Here is a 17,990-nt window from a genome sequence, read left to right as displayed (position 1 = left end):
AAAAAAAACAACAACAACAAAAAAAAAACAAGGCTCCGAGCTGCAAAGAGAAAGTCTCAAAATATGTCTGCTCATAACTGAAGCAGTTTGAAAATAGTCTGGCCACACTATTGTGACTATTCCTCAGTTTAGCTGCTTTCCTCAAAGACGAATACAGAGCAAGCTTACTGGAGTCTGATCTGTTCCTGCAGTCTTTTATTCCTTCAACTTGTTAGTGATTTGAGCATTATACTGCTAATTCTAGTCACCAAAGCATTTGTGCCTGACAGAGGAAGGGAAAGGTTATTATTATGGTTGCCACACTATATTTCTGTTGTATCCATACTGGGACTATATGTCCGTAGGAGCCAATGGCCCAATGTGGAGAGACAAGAATGAAGATAAGTACCTTGTCTGCACAGCTTTAGTGCATTCAGCAAATATGGAAATACATTAGATCCCGATCTGTTTTAGGACTTATAAATCCTTTATACCTGGAAAAATCCTGAAACAATTTTAATCAGCATGTATACCATAATGCCCTCCAAAGAAGACATGTACCGTGAAAATAAGCTTGATCAGGAAAAAAAAGATACTGAGCTGGCAGAGCTCCTAAGATAAGAAACAAACTCCAGTTCATAAAAACTTGCAGTATAAGATGCTGCTTGCGTGGTAGCCCAGGCTGGATGTCTAGGAGACGAATTTCAGGCTACCCTCTAGACTTTGAGGCCTCTTGTGCAGTCAGAGGGGCTCATGCACAGGGCAATTTATCCCGTCTTTAGAGAGAGGTCTAAAATGGGAGGGTTCACCACTGACTATGGAGGAAAGCCTAAGTGATCAGGTTAGCATAGGCACATGCATTTTTAATGGCTGGAGACAGGCAAGATGAGTACTTACAACATCTAATAGCATCCTTACAAACACAGCAGGAACATATTCTCTAGTTAGTACAATCTGCCTGAAATTACGTACTTGCAACAGCAACAGTTACTTATTTAGCTGTCAGAGTGTAAATGAGCTTGAAATTTGGGTAGGCAAAAGAAAACATTCAGAAACTAGCAGCACAGAGATCATAATTTGATGGTGGTGCAACAACTTGTTCTGAGAGATGGCTGTCATCTCACAAACAACAAACTGACAGACCTTTTCCCATTGAAACATAAAAAAGATAACTATAAAAGTCACCTATCTTGCCTACAGGAATTACTAATCAAGAAGCATTTACTAAGCTGGACATAATGACTCCAAATATCCTTTTGGGATGTGATTCTTAACAAAACATTGCCAACAAGATTTCCAGTCAGTTAACAGGCTAAATACTCACCCTGTCAAAGAGTAGGAACAGCTCTTTGAGGACATCAGTAATAGGCAGCTTCAAATACTCTGCAAACTCCTCAATTCCAATTCTTCCCCCTTTGGAGGCACTTGCAATAGCAGCAAAGGTATCCAGCTGCTCTCTGACATGATTCCATTTTAGGCTACACAAACATGAGAGGAGATATTTCTATATGCCAGATCTTGGACAGATGGAATTTCAGTAGGAGTTATTACAGTGTTCAAAGACAAAAAAATAGCCAAACAGAGCATGTGTGTTAGAAATGTAGTACTTTTAAGCGGGTATTTTGTATGAAATCAGCAATCAAGGACTGCCCCCCCCTGGTTATTAATAATAAAAGCAGGCAGTTCTATGCTTTGGTAAATCAGAATTCCTTAGAGTTACTTCCAAAACCTAGAATCCTCTTTCTGGTAACCAGGCTAGTCCAGCAAAGAGCTTTTACTGGCCATAAATTGGGGTGCAGTATTGTTTTGCTGCATCATGCCACACTGAGCATCTCCTAAAAAGAAGGGAATGTGTCTTAAGCCATAGCTAGTTCTTTACTCAAACACCAATATTGCTTCAGCCTGGGAAACGTATGATCCATTTGCAGGAATACAGCACTGTATTCTGGTAAGAATAAGTAGGATGGAACTACTGAAGATATATCCAGAGAGCACTGGATAAATGGATTTGTGGCACATATGTAACAAGTCTAGAGTCACTGTGTACGCTCTGCAGATGTCATCACGGCCATGCCAGGCTACTAGATGGAGTACGATTAAGTAGGTCATTCCTCAAATTCCATGGACTGTTTCCAGAGAGAGAAAGTCACCACCACTAGGGAAATGTGACTGCACAGTGCAACTAAGAACAAGAAGCCACTGGCTGAAGTCTCAGGCCAGAAAGAAGGGTTTTTTACTTCCTGCTGTACATTGCCTGTGCATCTCTGTGTGAGCTCTTTAGATGAGGCACAAGGATTCCCATCAAGTGCCTAGAATATGTACTGCTCTACCTTCCCCACCCTTTGGTGAGATACATGAAAGGCCAGAAAAATGCATTTTTCTCTTGTAACATTGTCCAGAAATAGTATTTGGGATTAGTTTTTATTGGAATTTCCTCATCTCTGATTTCCATATAATTTATATATATGTAAATTATGTATGTAAATACATTATATTATGGAGGGTCAAGTCAGCTGCCGGGTAATTTATCCTTTTGTAGATGGCCATCAACAACTGCAGCACTGCAGTAATTAAGATACTAACAGCTAAACCTCTCTTACCTGAGTTTCTTGCTGATTTTGGTGAACTCCACCAGCCCAGCCTCCATGGGTAAAGTCAGCTGTCCTGCTGAGATCATCAGTCTGCAATCTTCAAAAGTATGATCAGTCACTGGCACGTTCAAAGCACTGAAACAAAATTAGGGAAAATCAGCTTCTTATATTAAAAATGCTTTTAATTGATTGCTTCCCTTCTCACCTCCATAGTTTGGCCTTAATGCTAACATACAAAACAAGCGATAATTCATTCTTGCACTGCTACAGGTAGGATTGGGTGCTGCATACCATTCTGTGAAACCATACTGTGAAGCTACATTACAGTAGTGTTAAGATGTCCTAAGATTTACTGTCTTGTAAATGTAGCCCAATAACCTAGAGAACAAACATCCCACTTACTCTTCTCAGGCAATGAGGGAGCAATTTATTCCAGTTTTTCAAAAAATTATCTTCCAGCCTAAGACACCTTTCTTTATATTCTATATAAAACCAATCATCATGGTATGGTACAGGAATTTGACCCTAGAAAAATTCCTTTATATAGTAGCTAAAACTTGATGTGTTGTGGGACAGTGTAACAGTACCTGCAGTGCTTTGTGGCTAGGATATATTTGGAACTGCTGGATACATAAAAGAAAAATTCTCAAAGAATTTAGTCACAACCAAGTACGTACGTTGCCATCTTTTGTCGGACTCTGTTGGCAAAAAGAATGGGATCATTTTTTTCTTCCTCAGTAGGAACGTGGACAGGCAGAAACTGAAAGAGATGAAGTGTCCAGTCAATCCAAGTTACTCCCTTGTTAACAACATGGGCAAATTTTTTTCGTTACTGGTTGGAAGTACGGGGAAAAACAGATCAGCCATGCAGTGATGGAACTGGGCACTAGAGGGCTCAACCACCCTAGAAACCACTCAGCCTCTTCTGCGCCAGCCACACAAGTGAGATTTAGTCCACACCTGTCTGTAAGAGTGGTAGGAGCTGCTTTAATATGAAAAGGCAAACCCCTAAAGAAGTATAGTAAATGCACAGTAGTTAGAAAATTAAATGCTACATCAGTAAGAATATGAGTCTGATGTACTATATGCTCCTCTTAAAAGATCCTTTATAAGGGATGTTATATACTGGAAAAGCGTGCGTTAAGATTTTAAAATACGGGCTGCAGTCAAACTTGGTACCTGTTAATTTAACAGGTGACAGATAAGTTTCCTGTATTTTTTCCTCTATGATAACAATGATAAGGAATCTGAATTGTGAATTATAAGCAGAGCACTAACTGTATACAAATACTGTAAAAGTCAGTATTTATTTTGGAACCCCAAGCAGAGAGTAAAACAAACAAATCCCCCAAACCCACAAAACAACTCCCCCTCCAAATGCCAAGCAGAAAACACTCCAGATATGTAAATGCAAAGAAACATTTATGGTTGTGGACTCATGAAATGTTAACATGTAAAGAGACAGATGCTAGTAGAGTAGCATTATGCTAGAAATGTGCTGTAAGTGAATTGTGTGTGACATGGCATGAAACTGCACCTATTTGTCTGTAAAGCAGAGTGTGCGGACAAGTGTTCTGTAATTTTGACTTCAGTCTATCTAGCACTTCTATCTAGTATTGCTCTGTTTGCTATACTTTTTTTCCTCAGTTTTGTCTACTAGTATGCTCTACCTCCAATACTGCCTTTAAATCCTAGAGTATGGCTATTCTAGAAGTGTAAGTTGTTGCCTCCTGTTAGCTGGAGACACAGTTACTAAGTATGGCCAGTATGTTTCCTCAGTTATATGCTAGTTGCTGGTAGTGCAATAATGTACTGGTAGCTCTTTCCWATACAATACAGTCTATCCTCAACTGCCTTCTTTCTTTGTTTTCAAGGAAAGCTGCCTCTTTTTGATCATGAACAGTAACTTTATGGAATCCATTATCTGTCGAGTAGCTGTAAAAATTTTCTGTTTAGTGCTAAAGCTTTTTCTCCTGTAAGGATGGAGGAGTTCAGCTTTCTACATGAAGGGCTCAGATTTCACTCCTACAAGCAGCTGCTTGCTTTGTTCAAGTCTGACCCATGTCCCTGCTTATCACAACTCCCCTGCAAATGTCATGTAACTCTGGTAAGTTGAAGAAGCGCAGACTCTGTACAGACACAGAGAACTGTGTCGTCATGGGATAAGATGAAGTCAAAACCCTGATAAAGTTTATTTACACAAACCTGGTCCATGACCTGGTCATTATTTTATTTGAGTCCTGCTCAGACTGCAAACTTAGATTTCTGGTAGGTGAAACAACATCTCTGTGTCCTTCAAAAAAACCCTACAATTACTCAGAAAACCAGTTTGCCAAGAACCATAGCTGGAGGTGAAGAGTTTGATGTCTTGGCCTCCTGAGGTGGTATGCAGGAGCTCACTCACACCCACAGACACTCCTCCCCCAGCTGCTTTTCTGGTGATACCTACCAACTTATACCTGCCCTGTCAAATTCCAGCCCTGTAAGAAAAATTCTTCACAGCTCTTTGAACAGCAAAAATACCTCTCTGATCCATTTTTTAACCTAGTCTCTCTTCTTATGCAATTTACCAAATGCTGTATCTTCTGCAGCCACAAAACTCACTGCCAGGTTCGCTGTTTAATCTCCAGTACAGACAATTTGCTAGAATATGACTAGCAAACCCAGACACAAACATGCTCCATTGGACTACAGGAGTACATCAGTGCTCGTGAACAGCACTGATGTAAATGCAAAGTGTTGTCATGGGATAAGATGAAGTCAAAACCCTGTGTGAAGTGCTCGTGAACAGCATGTAAAGGAGCAGAGGAACATTGAGTGGAGAGGCTGCTTGTCCACAGTATTTGGTAGTAAATGAAGTGGCCACTGCTAAAAGGAGTAATCCTATTCCCTCCCTCTCCAGGTAAACCTGCCCCTTTCTCTTTTTAGATATGGAAGTACTTTTGTATTGATGCTAAGTAATTAATTACACTTCAGGCTGCTTTGAAAGATGCATCACGTTTCTGTTTTTATCTTTTGGAACTTGAACTCAAATTCATTTTTTAACAGACAAATTGGAGTTCTGTTCTGAAGTAGGGAGAAGTAGACCTTCTAGTGGAAGGGCTACATTAACTACTACTTGTTCCCACATATAGCAATTACATATACATATGTCCTTCTGTACAAGAGCTTTAGGAGAATCAGATCTTTTGCTGTTATTGCTGTTAGTAGCAGTAACTCTGCTTTCCAACTTTGCTGAATTCTGTATTTTGCAAATTAACAGCAAAACACATTGAATTTCTCCCATTGCCCAGGTCCCTAAATCAACTTAGTCCACACTGACAGTCCTTTGTGGCCTATCAAGAAGTGTGAAGTAGGACACACAGACAGACTGATCATGCCTCAGTAAGCTGGCTCCTCACTCTGTGTTTCGAATGTTGACTCTTGGATAGGGAGAGAGCTGTCACTAACAATTTTTGCAGTGTGTATGTTCTTCCAGTTGTCTTTTCTGCTGTGCAACTGATTTTAATGAACAAGGGAACAGGCTCATTAAACAAGGCTTAGTTTTTTTTCCTGGGAAGAAAGCTGAAGTCTTTAAGTAAGCTCTTAGCTGCAGAAGCCTTTCAGAGTTGAGTGGCAGGATGGTGAAGAAAAGGATAATCTGAAGAGAGCAGGGAAATGAGAAGGTGGGGAAAAAAGAGAAAAAAAATACCTTTTAACATGTTTAAATAATTCTTAGTTGAAACATTTGTAAAATGCATGTAGTGATAGCAATGGTTTCATAATGCTTGAAAAATACAGGCACTTCTGACAGCTTTCATTTAGCAACTCATCAGGTTAAGAGATACATAGGTAAGGACAAATGTAAATATATTACTCTGTAATTCTGTTCTGGTTACTGAGACATTTGTTTAGTGTTCCTTTTCAGTTACTAATAACATGAATAATACAGTCTATTAAAGTATAAGCTCCCCAGTTACTGAATTGTAGAATAAAAATATTTCTAGTTCTTACCTCAACTTCTACTCTTGTGAAAGGCTGACACAGTGTCATTAGGCACAGCTCTTTGCTGCAAACAGGGAAGAAAGAGGAAGAAAAATACATTTTACTTACTTTAAACATAGTTTTTACACATCAGTAGATGAAACTTTTTAAAGCATCAACCAAAACACAGCTGATACTGGGCAAGGTTGTTAAATACCTTGCAGGCAAGCTTCCTGAACTGTTGCTCTGATACTTTTTTTTAATCGGGCTTCTGCATATACCCACTGCTCTGTAACTGGGCAGGCAACTTGTTGTCTTTGCACTTGTCATGCAGGTTAATAGTACCATATAACTCTTCAGCTAGCAAAATGCATATGTTATTTTATTTTTCTTAAGAGGTGAAGAGGTACTGGATTTTAAAGCTTTAACAGCTTTGACTCTGACAAGTAGCTCTACTTCTGTATCTTTCCTTCTCTCATCTGCAAAATTGGACCAGCAACTTCCTTCTCAGAAGCGAAACAAGGAATTGTTTATAGCTGCTCGCCATTTTGCACATTATGTAGTGTGTACAGAAGCTTGTTAATGAATTGCCAGTATGTCTGGGACCTTGTGTGCTGTAAGAAATAGTCACTAATTTTAACATTAACAAGTAGGGGGAGGGAGAAGCTGGGGAAAAGGATAAATGTAATTACTTTCACTTCTGACTGGCTTGTTCATTTCACTACAACTTTTAAGCAGAAATACACGCTCTTCACTTTAAATGTTGTAAATTATTGCTTATCAAGCAATCTTCTGTTCTCATTTTGGATTAAAAAGAAAAAGAATAAGAAAGAAAAGAAAGGCAAAATGTAGTGGAAGAACCAAGCAATCCTTTCTGCTGTATGTAGGAAGCCACTCTCAATGCTTGATTTTGTAAAACGTAGTTTTAGGCATTCCTTCCAGTAAGATACAAAAGCAGGAAAGAAGCAGCAAGTGAAAGCAGAATCTGTGTCCAGAGGTTTCTGAGGAGACTAATATCGTCTGTCCTGGCAGCAACACTCAGAGCGTGACCGTTCTGCACATAGTCATCAGCAGACCTGTGCAAGGAACTTTCTGCTCTCAGTCACAGATATCTTTGTTACGAATCTTGGGCTTCTGCACTAACCATCCCCTGTCATGATTTTTCCAAGTTCTTCCTTTTGACCTTCTCACAGGTTTCAGTTTGAGCCCTCACTATCCAACCACCATGCTTAGAGCAGTTCTCAACTTGTAATGAATAGGCAACCTCCTCCTTTCCACAGAAATACCTCTGACTTCATTTCTTTCCTCACCAATTTCTACGCCATCTCTCATATCTTAAGGACACCCTCCTATTCTTTGCAATCTTCCAGCATAAGTTCTTCACAGGGAGAAATCTATAGTATGCTATTGAACTTGCAATACAAATAACAGTTAATATGTTGATAATTGGATGGCAAAAGCAAAAAGTTATTGGGAAACTAAATAAGAGGTTGGCATTTTCAACTAGGTCAGCTTTCATAATGTCCATTCTACAGGTGTGTTGGTTGTGCTGGTACTAGGATTAATTAACAATAGCTTAAAAGGCAGTTGCGGTCTCCTCTGGTAGTTTAGTTATGGCTTGAATACATTTGAACATGAAAAAAAAAAATGCCTTAAAAATTTTAGTCACTTTGTCAATCAGTACTGCTGTATCTTTTAGATACACTACCTGTTCCACAGGAAAACATGGCATAAGTATTCTGCAAATCCACATATTGTTTTAATGAATAATTATAAGACAAATRTTTTCCATACAGTAGTTTAACATTTTCAGTACAGTTTATAAAGATGGGGTATTTTTTAGTAATTTAATAGAATGCTTGAGTATATTAGAGAGCCACCTGTGTTTAGAGCTAAGCAAAGATGCATAGCCTAAAGAGTCTATTGAAACATTCATTATTGTTTCAATGTCGAACACCATACACAGCCTCTTTGCTAGGATCTCAGAACAACAATTGCTTTTGTTTAGTCAGGCAAGATTAAAAACCTAAAGAAGAGTCCAAGAACATCAGAATAGAAAGAGGGGGAATAGTCATACTTGCTTTGCATAGCATAATTTACTCCTGTGTAACTCTTCAAATGAGGTAGAGGAATGGATAAATGGAAGGCGTAAAATAACGTTTCTTTTTTCGGGTTTGTATACCATACAGTAAATTGTTAACATCTACGGCTTTTAATGACTATGCTAGTCCCCAAAAGAATTTCAAATCCTTTTCTTGCTCTAGTGTAACATGTATGTGTAAAGGCAAAACATAGAAGAAAGTGAAACAACAGAGGCAGAGCTAGAAACAGCTCTGTTGCAGACCCTCTCCCTAGCCATTAAAAGCCAATCARATTGAAAATCTGCTGCAAAACAGTATTATCCCCAAGTTTTCCTCTCATAAAAACAAGCCCAGAAGAACATGTGTCTTGGCTTAGCTCAATCCATTTGGCAAACTGTTTAGCAACAGAGAAAAAAAAATATATCTATATGTAATTTTCAGTAGGATTAAGAAACTCACAATGAATAGCCCTGCCATGTCCAGGTCACGGTATCCTACAGAAAACAAACAAACAACGCAGAAATATATGACAAAACTAGATGAATGCTAAAGAACCAGTAAGTTACAGTGTAAATCATGCACAAGTTTAGTAGAAACAGATGATGGTTTTATAGGCCTGTGGTGAAAATAAAAGTGTTAATATGACTAGGATTCCTTGTCTTAAAAAATTGGAAATAAGCATGACAGACTTTGGAAATATCAATAATTGGGAATTAAATTTATGTAGTTATTTAAATTTTTAAAATTTTTCATTCTAATTCAAACAGTGGAAGTGTGTATGGGGGGGGGGAGACCCAACAACCTAATAAGAGTTTTCCAGAAGACTTCTCTGGTCCCTTTAAAGAGGCACCCTCATAAATAAGCTGCATTTAGTTTTCAAGGGCATCACAGCTTGGGTAATCTATCATGCCTTTTCTTTGCTTTTTTTCCTTTGCCTTTTCTTTTTTCTTACTCTATTTATTACTTCCTATATATCACCTTTACAATGTATATTGCAGATCCTTAAATCCTATCAGTGACTGCAATGCCAATCCCCTTCAGCGGTTCAGGTCACTGATTGGAAACTGACCTCCAAAAGGATTTAAAAAGAAATCTGTACTCCGTTCATGGCAGGAAAGCCTTATAATAACAACAACAACAGTACTCTTCTCTGGGTTTTCACCTTACAAACCATTAGGAATGTAAAGTTTGGTCTTTTCTGTATTTGCTGGATGACTAGCAAATAAAAAGTTAGCAAGTTGCTGGACTTGGGTCCCAGCATTACACCTGTCAGTGAAGCAGAACCATTTGCCTGTATCCCTGGGAAACACTGCTAGACATTTACTCCGCAAAACGGGGGAAGGTTGCACAGAAAGATTCATGCGCAGAGGTGCCCTGCCAAGCTGCCTGAAGGAGCAGGGCGGGAGGTGCTGCATCCTTCAGCTTTGCTTTTGTTCCGCTGGCAAGCCCCTCTGCAGAAAAAATACTTTACATTTAAACAAAAAATGATATGTAGTAGGGAAGTTGTTGTCTGAATTTTAGTGTTCAAGAAACAGGCGCTGTGGCTTTGCAAGAAATTTCTAACTTCCGCCACAATGCTTCTCCCCCCTGCTGCCACACACTCTTCCTTTAGCTCTAGCTAAGCAGAGAGCCTGTGGCACACTTTCACAATCAGAAGAGCAGCTGCACCATGCTGGCCCTCAGGAAGCCTGGCTTACTCCAGTGCTTTCCAATGCTGATGCTTAGGGTGGCAGATTCCTCACTGACAAAGCAAAATACCATCTCAGATACATCTTAAGTCAGAATTTTGCATTTCAGATAACCAGCTGGTGGTAGAAGAACATTGTACGTACCAGCTTGTTGGGGTATCGGAGCAGCACAGGTTGCACAGGAACTCGTGGAATGAAGGCACCTATAACCATAGATGAGTGCTAGTAAGACTGAGCTTAATATAGCAGTTGGAAATTTTAAGTAATTTATGTAAGATATGGTATCTGTCAGGAGAATTTTTTTAAATGCTAGAAGAGTGGAGAGTTAGTTGCTTTGTTTTAAATCAGCAAGGTAACTAGCGAGATGTCAGACAGAAAAGTGCTAGTCCCCATCTCAAGGAGAAAGCTGCCTCAGGTTCTTGGACTGTTCAAATTTGTTTTCTATGCATTATCTCCCTATTGATTGCCATTCATTGCCAGGATTAGATTTTCATAAGGCTGTTCAGCATTTCCTGTTCCCTCCTCTGTTCTGATCATCTTGATAAGTGATAGGGATCTGCGTGTGTAGTACTAGTTTGATACCTAGGACACTGCCCAACAGTAAGAAGGCCCAGAACTTCAGCGGAAGTGCGATACAACAGCCTAATGGTCAGTGATGCTATCAAGTACCTATCTGTGTTAAAAATAGTCTATCTGCCTATGTTGCTAAACACTACACAGAATAAATTTCATAATTTGGTTGCTAAGTCTTGCATAGTAAAGATTTATAGGAATTTAAGAAGGCATGACTCTAAGTTGAGCTCAAAGCAAATTGTAAGTAGCAGGCATTTTGGTAGTTTATCTCATAATAGTCAAGCATTTGAGGAACTAAAATTACAGGGCATATTAGAGGAAAACTGTACCTAGAAAGAAACTCAATCAACTAACCAGTGTACAACACAGACATTTTGCATCCTATAAAATATCAAAAATTAGAAAAATTAGCTGAATAGTATAAAACAATGAAATTGAAGTTTTAGTGATGTAAGACATTACTACAGCACTTGTATTTTACACATTATTTTCCAACAAAGAATCAACAGAATCTCTCACCTTGTTTAAAGGTGATCAGACAAGATCGGTTTGTACAGGTGCCTTCTGGGAAAATCAGTATCTTGAATTCAAAGAGAAACAAAACAAATACATATTCACTTCATAAATGAGTTATACTCTAGTATCAGTTACATGAAGCTTATGCAAGCTTTGCAATATGTTACACTGCTTCACAAGAATATTATCACTGTGTCAACGGGAACTGAATGCCTTAGTGAAAGATGCCCACAGTAACAGTCATCTGATTAACCTTGATTTTGAAAATTACTTTAAAAGAGAACAATTTTGGGGAAAGACCTTTTCCAATTCAGAAATATGATATGAAAGGCTTTCACTGTTTCAAATGAAGTTTTTAGTGTTAGTAATACTATGAGAATTGTTTCTCCGCCAGAGGCTGCTTACTGAACTGCYGGGTACAGCACACATCAAGGAGTGTGGGCTGCCCCAATGCACACAAGGTACCTGAGCGGTCCCAGGCGCAGACGCTAGCAGCAGGAGTCAAAGTGCCATCTGCCACGAGACGATCACAGTTTAAGGGGCAGCAGCCAAAGGCAGAGAGAGGAGATGCCACTGCACCCAAAGGCATTACACACTTCCGCGTAGCCTCAGCCCCCGAATGACTCACACACACCCAACACCCAGAAGGCTTCAGAAATAGCTTCTGAAAGATATTAGATGTTCAGTGAGCTGCAGTGTGACACACTGAATTCCCCTAAGGAATACAGAGCAGCTGTATGTTTCTCATACGCTCTCATAGCACTGCAGGATCTACAAAATTTCTGCACCAGAGCTGGTCTGGATCAAAAGGGTGCTGAGGGTGTGCTCTCATTCCGTCTGAATGGACGGGTCAAGGCTGGATGAAAGAAGGCATCAGCAGCTCATACCTGAGAGCCACGGGCTATTTTAAGGTATCACAGAGACAGAGCTGAAGTGCAGGGATGCCTAGAACATATCTGTTTACAGTTAGTTCTGCATTAGGAGTTCTGTATTCAGAAGTGCTTTGCTGATGCTGTGGGTACAAAAATGGATGTTTCTGCTTGGCATATGTTGTAAGCCACATATTAGTGGCTGACCAAGCATTAAGAAATCATTCCCTCCTTCTCCTTCGTGCTGGTAGAGGGTTGGAAGAAGCAACAATCAGGTCATCATGCTCTCAATAAGCACCAGCGTTGCCCAGCCTGCTGTGTTCTAAGAAGAAGGAATTGGGAATCCATCTGCTCTTTCTTTTTACTGTACCAAGAGAATTCAACCCAGGTCTTCTGACAGGCACATGGCAGGCATTATCTTGTGATCATGTTTCTCAAAAAGAGAGAGGAGTAGGAAGATGTGGCCAAAGCACAAGACTAGAAATCAGTCAGTGACACCCCCAGTTCTCTTGCTGACTCGATCTATGAGTCATGTAAACTGGGAATCTCCAAGTGTATTTATGCCATAATATAGATCCAGTTTTTATTCCAAGAGTAGAATTGGTGTAAAGCCAATTCTTCTTACCTCCCCATGCTGTTCTCAGCAGAGATTTAAGTTTACCAGAGCTTTGCTGGAACGATTTCATCCATAACTGCTTAGCAAATCATAAGCATCAGCACAGTTTCTAAGCACAAAAAAAAAAAGCCTTCCTGGCTTTGACATATGCATATTTAAAATCCTCCATACCCTTGAAAAATTGAAAAAAAGAAAAGATGGAGTCTCTAAAAATGTTTAGGGCAGCTTAGAAAAAGGCATTTATGAATCAAATTGAAGTATCCCAAACACTAACTAAAGAGCATCTTGTAAGTGAAAATGCTTGATGAAATAAATAAAGGCATTCTAGGAAAAGTGGCAAGTGTCGGTCCCCCCCCTCCCCCGAGGCTGGCGAGCAGGGACACTTGTGCATTCTCTGTTTCTGGACAATCCATATAAACCAGAGCAGTGCATTCAAGTCCCACAGTAGAAATCTCTGCTGCTGGAGTCTGTTTTTCCCTAGCCTGTTTTAATCTTCCTCAAGAACTATTTATTGGAATGTAAGTGAAGCAAAATTTAACTTTCCTCAGTCATTTAGGAAGTAGCCAACTATGACTAAACAGATCTCATTTTTCACTACTAAACCAGTCACTTCTTTGAGCTTTTTGCTTTTTATTTTAAGGAAAATAAACTACTACAGAAAGAAATCAAGAACTAATTCAAAACACAAAGCATGAAACTATATACAGATCCATACAAGATATCTTTGGAGAAAAGCAAATTGAGCTCCACCTTTAACTATCAACCACAAACAAAATCAGTGTTTTCAGCTTAAGTACCACTCACAGGGCAGCTTAGACCATGAGACTGGAGTAACTCATCTCATCCCCTACCTGTTGTGAGCGCAGCTCTGCAACATAGCTTCTCGCACACAAGCTAGCTTGAGAAAAGTGACTGATATATAAAAATGCAAGTCATCTACTACACTGAAGATAGCATATTAAGACTTAAATATGGAAAAGAGTCCAGAGCACCTGCATTTTAGAACAGCAATCAGTACTGGCTAGATTTTAACGATTTATTGTCAACAAAACTCTTCCTGGGCACCAGGCTCTTTTCTTGCCTTTCTAAACCGGCCACATATCCAAGAGATGACCTAATCTTCATACATCAGCAGAATCCCATTCACCTGGGCACTGCCTGCTACTGGGATTCAGTGTGTATCGAAAATGAATGCATTATAGAAAAATAGCAGTATATTTATTACCTGTGGCCACTGGCCTCCTGATACTGCCCGGTTAGTTATCTCAGTGACTGTATTCTTTCGTGAATCAGGGTCTTGACGTGACACGGATACAGGCTGAAGAGAACTTAAAATTGCTGTGAAAGAGATCCAAATTTTATTCATCTTACACTAGTGTCCAGACTAAATACGGGTTCCAGGTGCTCTTGTTACAAAAGCTTGGTGTTGTCACAGTAGGAGACAGACTCTGCACGAAAAGGTTTCAGACTAATTAGATAGAAAATCATTATTGTCTTCGTTCTTCAAAAGGGCAAGCAAGGCACAGACATACCGACGCTGCCAGGCAAGAAGCCTGGCAGCAGGCAGAAGCATGCCAAATTCCGGCAAGCCAAGTACATTCTACTTATGTTGTTTATCATCTTTCACTGAGCATTTGCACAGAGGTCTAAGGAAGCAACACACTCAGTTATCTGCTCAGGGATTGCGTTGTAGCCTGTCTGGCCATACCTGGGTGTAACCCATCCAAGATGCAATAAACAGGAGTTTAAGCCCATGCTGAAGGGGTGAGTGAGACGCGCCTCTGCGATACAAAGCATACACGGCTGCGTACATCTTGTGTGTAAACAGTAGAGAACAAAACTCAGTTGGTCTAGAGTCCACACCTGAACGTGTGAACATAGCAACGAGGTACAAGAAAACAGAGGAAGAATTATCTCCTATGTCCCATTTCTGAGCTTTTAAGAGAAGATCAGTATGTTTCCACTCAGTTTATTTCCCACAAAGTCAATTTTCTATGTAGCTTACTCAATTTCATTTTGAGTCAGTGGTGGCTTTTTCTTTTAAGAGTCCTATAGAGAGAAAAGATAACAGCTAGCAAAAATCTACAGCTGATTCTAGTAATAATTCAAACAGGAAATCTTTCTGTGCCAAAAGGAAGAGAAAATAGAAGCATGACTCCTCCGATCTTTTCCATTCTCTGCATTCTCTTTAATTCCTTCTGTTTTACTCCCATTAAAAAAAAATGTGTAACAGTGCCTGCAAGTTTCAATTTATGAACATGGTATTTTTCAGTAGTTTGGGTCTGTTTTGAAACAACCCTCAGCAATTGGAGTTTTTCATTTGTGGACCAGACTGTTAATAGATGGCAGTCAAACAGATTTTTCAAGCTACCTAGGGTGAGAATTTTCAGAGAACATTTCCAGTTTGAGCAGTTATGAAACAGGCTTTCAATATGAAGCAAATTTAAAGTGATATGATATCCTGTTTCTGAAAGGAAACAGCATACTTTCAGATGTTCTGACCAATACAGAAAGATATTGCTGGAAATTATTTGCTTTGAAAGATCTCAGTAGTGTCTGCCTGTATCTTTAGACAGATAAAGGCCTATGAAAGCCTACCCTAAATCACTTTCAAAGTTAAGATTTTGGGCTTGTGTCAACTTTTTGACTTTGAATATTTTATTTTTTCATAAATACTTACTGCCAAATAGTGGAGCTGACAGGTTTTCTGCCCTAGACACCATTGACGGCATCCCAGTTAGGGCAGAAATGATGGCATCAAAAAAGCTTGAATGAGGAGCTGCAACAAAGATTGGGGCTTCCAGCGGAGTTGCTATTTTCCCTTTCACTTTAACTCGGAAACCCATTATGAAGAACATGGTACGAGTTAGGCATGAAAGGGCTGTCTGGATCATCCTCCTTTAAAAATAGAAACACAAGAGTATCACCCATCTTATAGTTAGTATTTCTTTCACACTTTCGAACAGAAGCCCATAGAAGTAAGCTTTCTCAGTGTGCCAGGCATAGTAGGGTAGCAATCCTACTGACAGAGAGAGAGCAGGCGACTGTAGGGAATTTTAAAGATATGGCAACACACAGCACCTTCCAAAAACACCCTCCCAGGCATACTGGTTCTCCTGCCATATTTTATAGCATTGTAGTATGACACCATTGGCAGAGAGGGGTAATTACCAGATTCAGCGTCCTTCTTGTAAGGACTGTCTGAATCACATTAATTCTGATACTCTTCTTTTACTACGAGGTTTAAGCAAGGGAGATTAAATGACAGTGTTCCCTTACTGAGGAACAGGTTTCCTAACAGGACTTTCCTTAATCTCTTGGCCTTGCTAGAATTCACTTCCCATTTTTCCTTTTTCTGCATGTAGATGCAAACTGCATCTAGAAGTTACTCTGAGGCCAAAAGTCAAGTGACTAAAACCTCGAATCCACACATGCAGATGTAAAATAGCCCTTTGAGGGGAACATAGCTAAGAGAGGAGCTGTCAAAGCTACTATTTTCACCACTGAGAGCGTAGCAGGGATAACAACAGCTACACAAACCTCAGCCTCCTATGCAACATAAGCTTTCTTACTTAGTTTCCTTTCTCAAATATTCCTAGCTGCATTATTACTAAAATCAGTCCTGGCTGACAGATAGTCTTTTTTTGAAAAATTTTTTTAAAAAAACATTTTATTTTAGACTCAGGACATTAAAAAAGCATTTAAAATGATCTGATACTTACGGAAGATCAGAGAAGCTTCACTATTACTATAAAATATACTCATCAAAAAGTTGCTTTATCTAAATGGGTAAAGTATGTTCTTATATAAATTAAGATTTGATTGAGGATTCCCTCTTTAATCAAAAGGAGAAAAGGGGTGTAAAGAAAAGTTTCAGAACCTAGTTTTGTGGGTTTTTTTTAGAAAAGAGGCAAGCGTAGAGTTTTCCACAAGCATCAGTCACTTTTTACCTTCTCCATCCTTTAAGTGGTACAGATCCTCTTCCAGGGTGGCGAAAAGTCGCAATGGATGCAAATACCCATGCCAGCAATAAAATGAATGCAATGCATGTGGCACGGAGCGGTAGCAAAATAATCCCTAGAAGAACAGTCTGGAAAAAAAGAAGGGAAAGCGTAAGAAATGGTATCAACAGGACTTTGATATCTCTTTCGTTACATAACATGGACTTTAAAATACTTACATTACTGCTACATGATTTAATAAGAAAAGCGTTAATGATTCCAGCACGTATCACCTACCTGAAAGGGGGAAGCAGTTCTGTGTAGCCTTTTACAAGTTAGCACTGAAACCACTGGGTTTTGAGCTTGGATACTGTTGAGCCTCAACAGCAGGCACCACTCTTTGGCTTTAGCTCACACTCACACAAGGTCACAAGCATACAACCAGCTGATATTTGTATCCACTACTGAGCCTTCCCCCACAAACTGCAACCTGGCCATGAGCCAAGCAGGACTGCTAAGAGGATTATAATGTACTTTTGTCTTCCTAAAACGACAAATCTTGCATTGAGTCACAGCTAATGCTGCAAGTGCTCCTCACTACTACTGCTTGGAGCAGTACACAGGTGAAACAACTTAAGCCTCCCTAGCTGTGACTTGGGATTCACGCAGAAGGAAGCTTGTGGTCAAAGGCTTGGGTTCTGCCTGCACAGCACCTTGGGAGCCTGCCGGAGCTGCTCCTGGCTGTTTGCCACCACCTGGAAGGGGTTTGCTCGCCACTTGCCATACATGTGTCGTAGGAGCCTTCTGACTATGGAGATCCCCTTTGAAGGATCTTGGATGTTAAGCTCTTTGCTAGGACCTCCTTGAGTTTTTCAGAATAAGTTGAGAAAGCTTAGTTCCCCCTCCTCCCCCCAGTCAGGACACTCTGTTATTAGCTTGCAGCAGCTGAAGTATACTTTAACTGAAGCAGCAAATGGTTGGGAGAGATCTGCTGTGGACATAGCCAGCCAAGGCACAGCCACACGGGCTTTGGTAGCAAAGTCAGCAAAAAGCAGATGCAAGCTCACCCTGCAGTTACTGCTCCCTCAGTTCTTTAGGAACAACTGTTGGGGAAGCAGGGGAGAATCGCTAACGCACCCTTGTTGTGAATAATCCCTAAACACCATCCCCAGC

General features: G+C 39.9%; 1 protein-coding gene across 1 annotated transcript in view; it reads right to left on the bottom strand.

Annotated features, from left to right (window-relative positions):
* LPCAT2 (lysophosphatidylcholine acyltransferase 2) overlaps positions 1-17,605 on the bottom strand; it is a 27,221-nt gene extending 9,616 nt beyond the window's left edge. The window contains exons 1-11 of the mRNA XM_085301130.1: positions 17,531-17,605; positions 16,827-16,966; positions 15,557-15,774; positions 14,102-14,214; positions 11,395-11,455; positions 10,447-10,505; positions 9,074-9,108; positions 6,564-6,618; positions 3,248-3,330; positions 2,580-2,705; positions 1,304-1,457 (exon numbers count right to left, since the gene is read on the bottom strand). Coding sequence (XP_085157256.1) covers positions 1,304-1,457; positions 2,580-2,705; positions 3,248-3,330; positions 6,564-6,618; positions 9,074-9,108; positions 10,447-10,505; positions 11,395-11,455; positions 14,102-14,214; positions 15,557-15,774; positions 16,827-16,966; positions 17,531-17,605 — 1,119 coding nt within the window. The remainder of the gene's footprint in view (positions 1-1,303; positions 1,458-2,579; positions 2,706-3,247; positions 3,331-6,563; positions 6,619-9,073; positions 9,109-10,446; positions 10,506-11,394; positions 11,456-14,101; positions 14,215-15,556; positions 15,775-16,826; positions 16,967-17,530) is intronic.
* Between the last annotated feature and the right edge of the window lie 385 nt (positions 17,606-17,990).

This window comes from Rhea americana, unplaced genomic scaffold (genome assembly GCF_003343005.1).
Source record: "Rhea americana isolate MKP2758 unplaced genomic scaffold, rheAme1 scaffold_172, whole genome shotgun sequence".
Classification (NCBI taxonomy): Eukaryota; Metazoa; Chordata; class Aves; order Rheiformes; family Rheidae; genus Rhea; species Rhea americana.
This window is presented reverse-complemented; position numbering and strand designations above follow the sequence as displayed.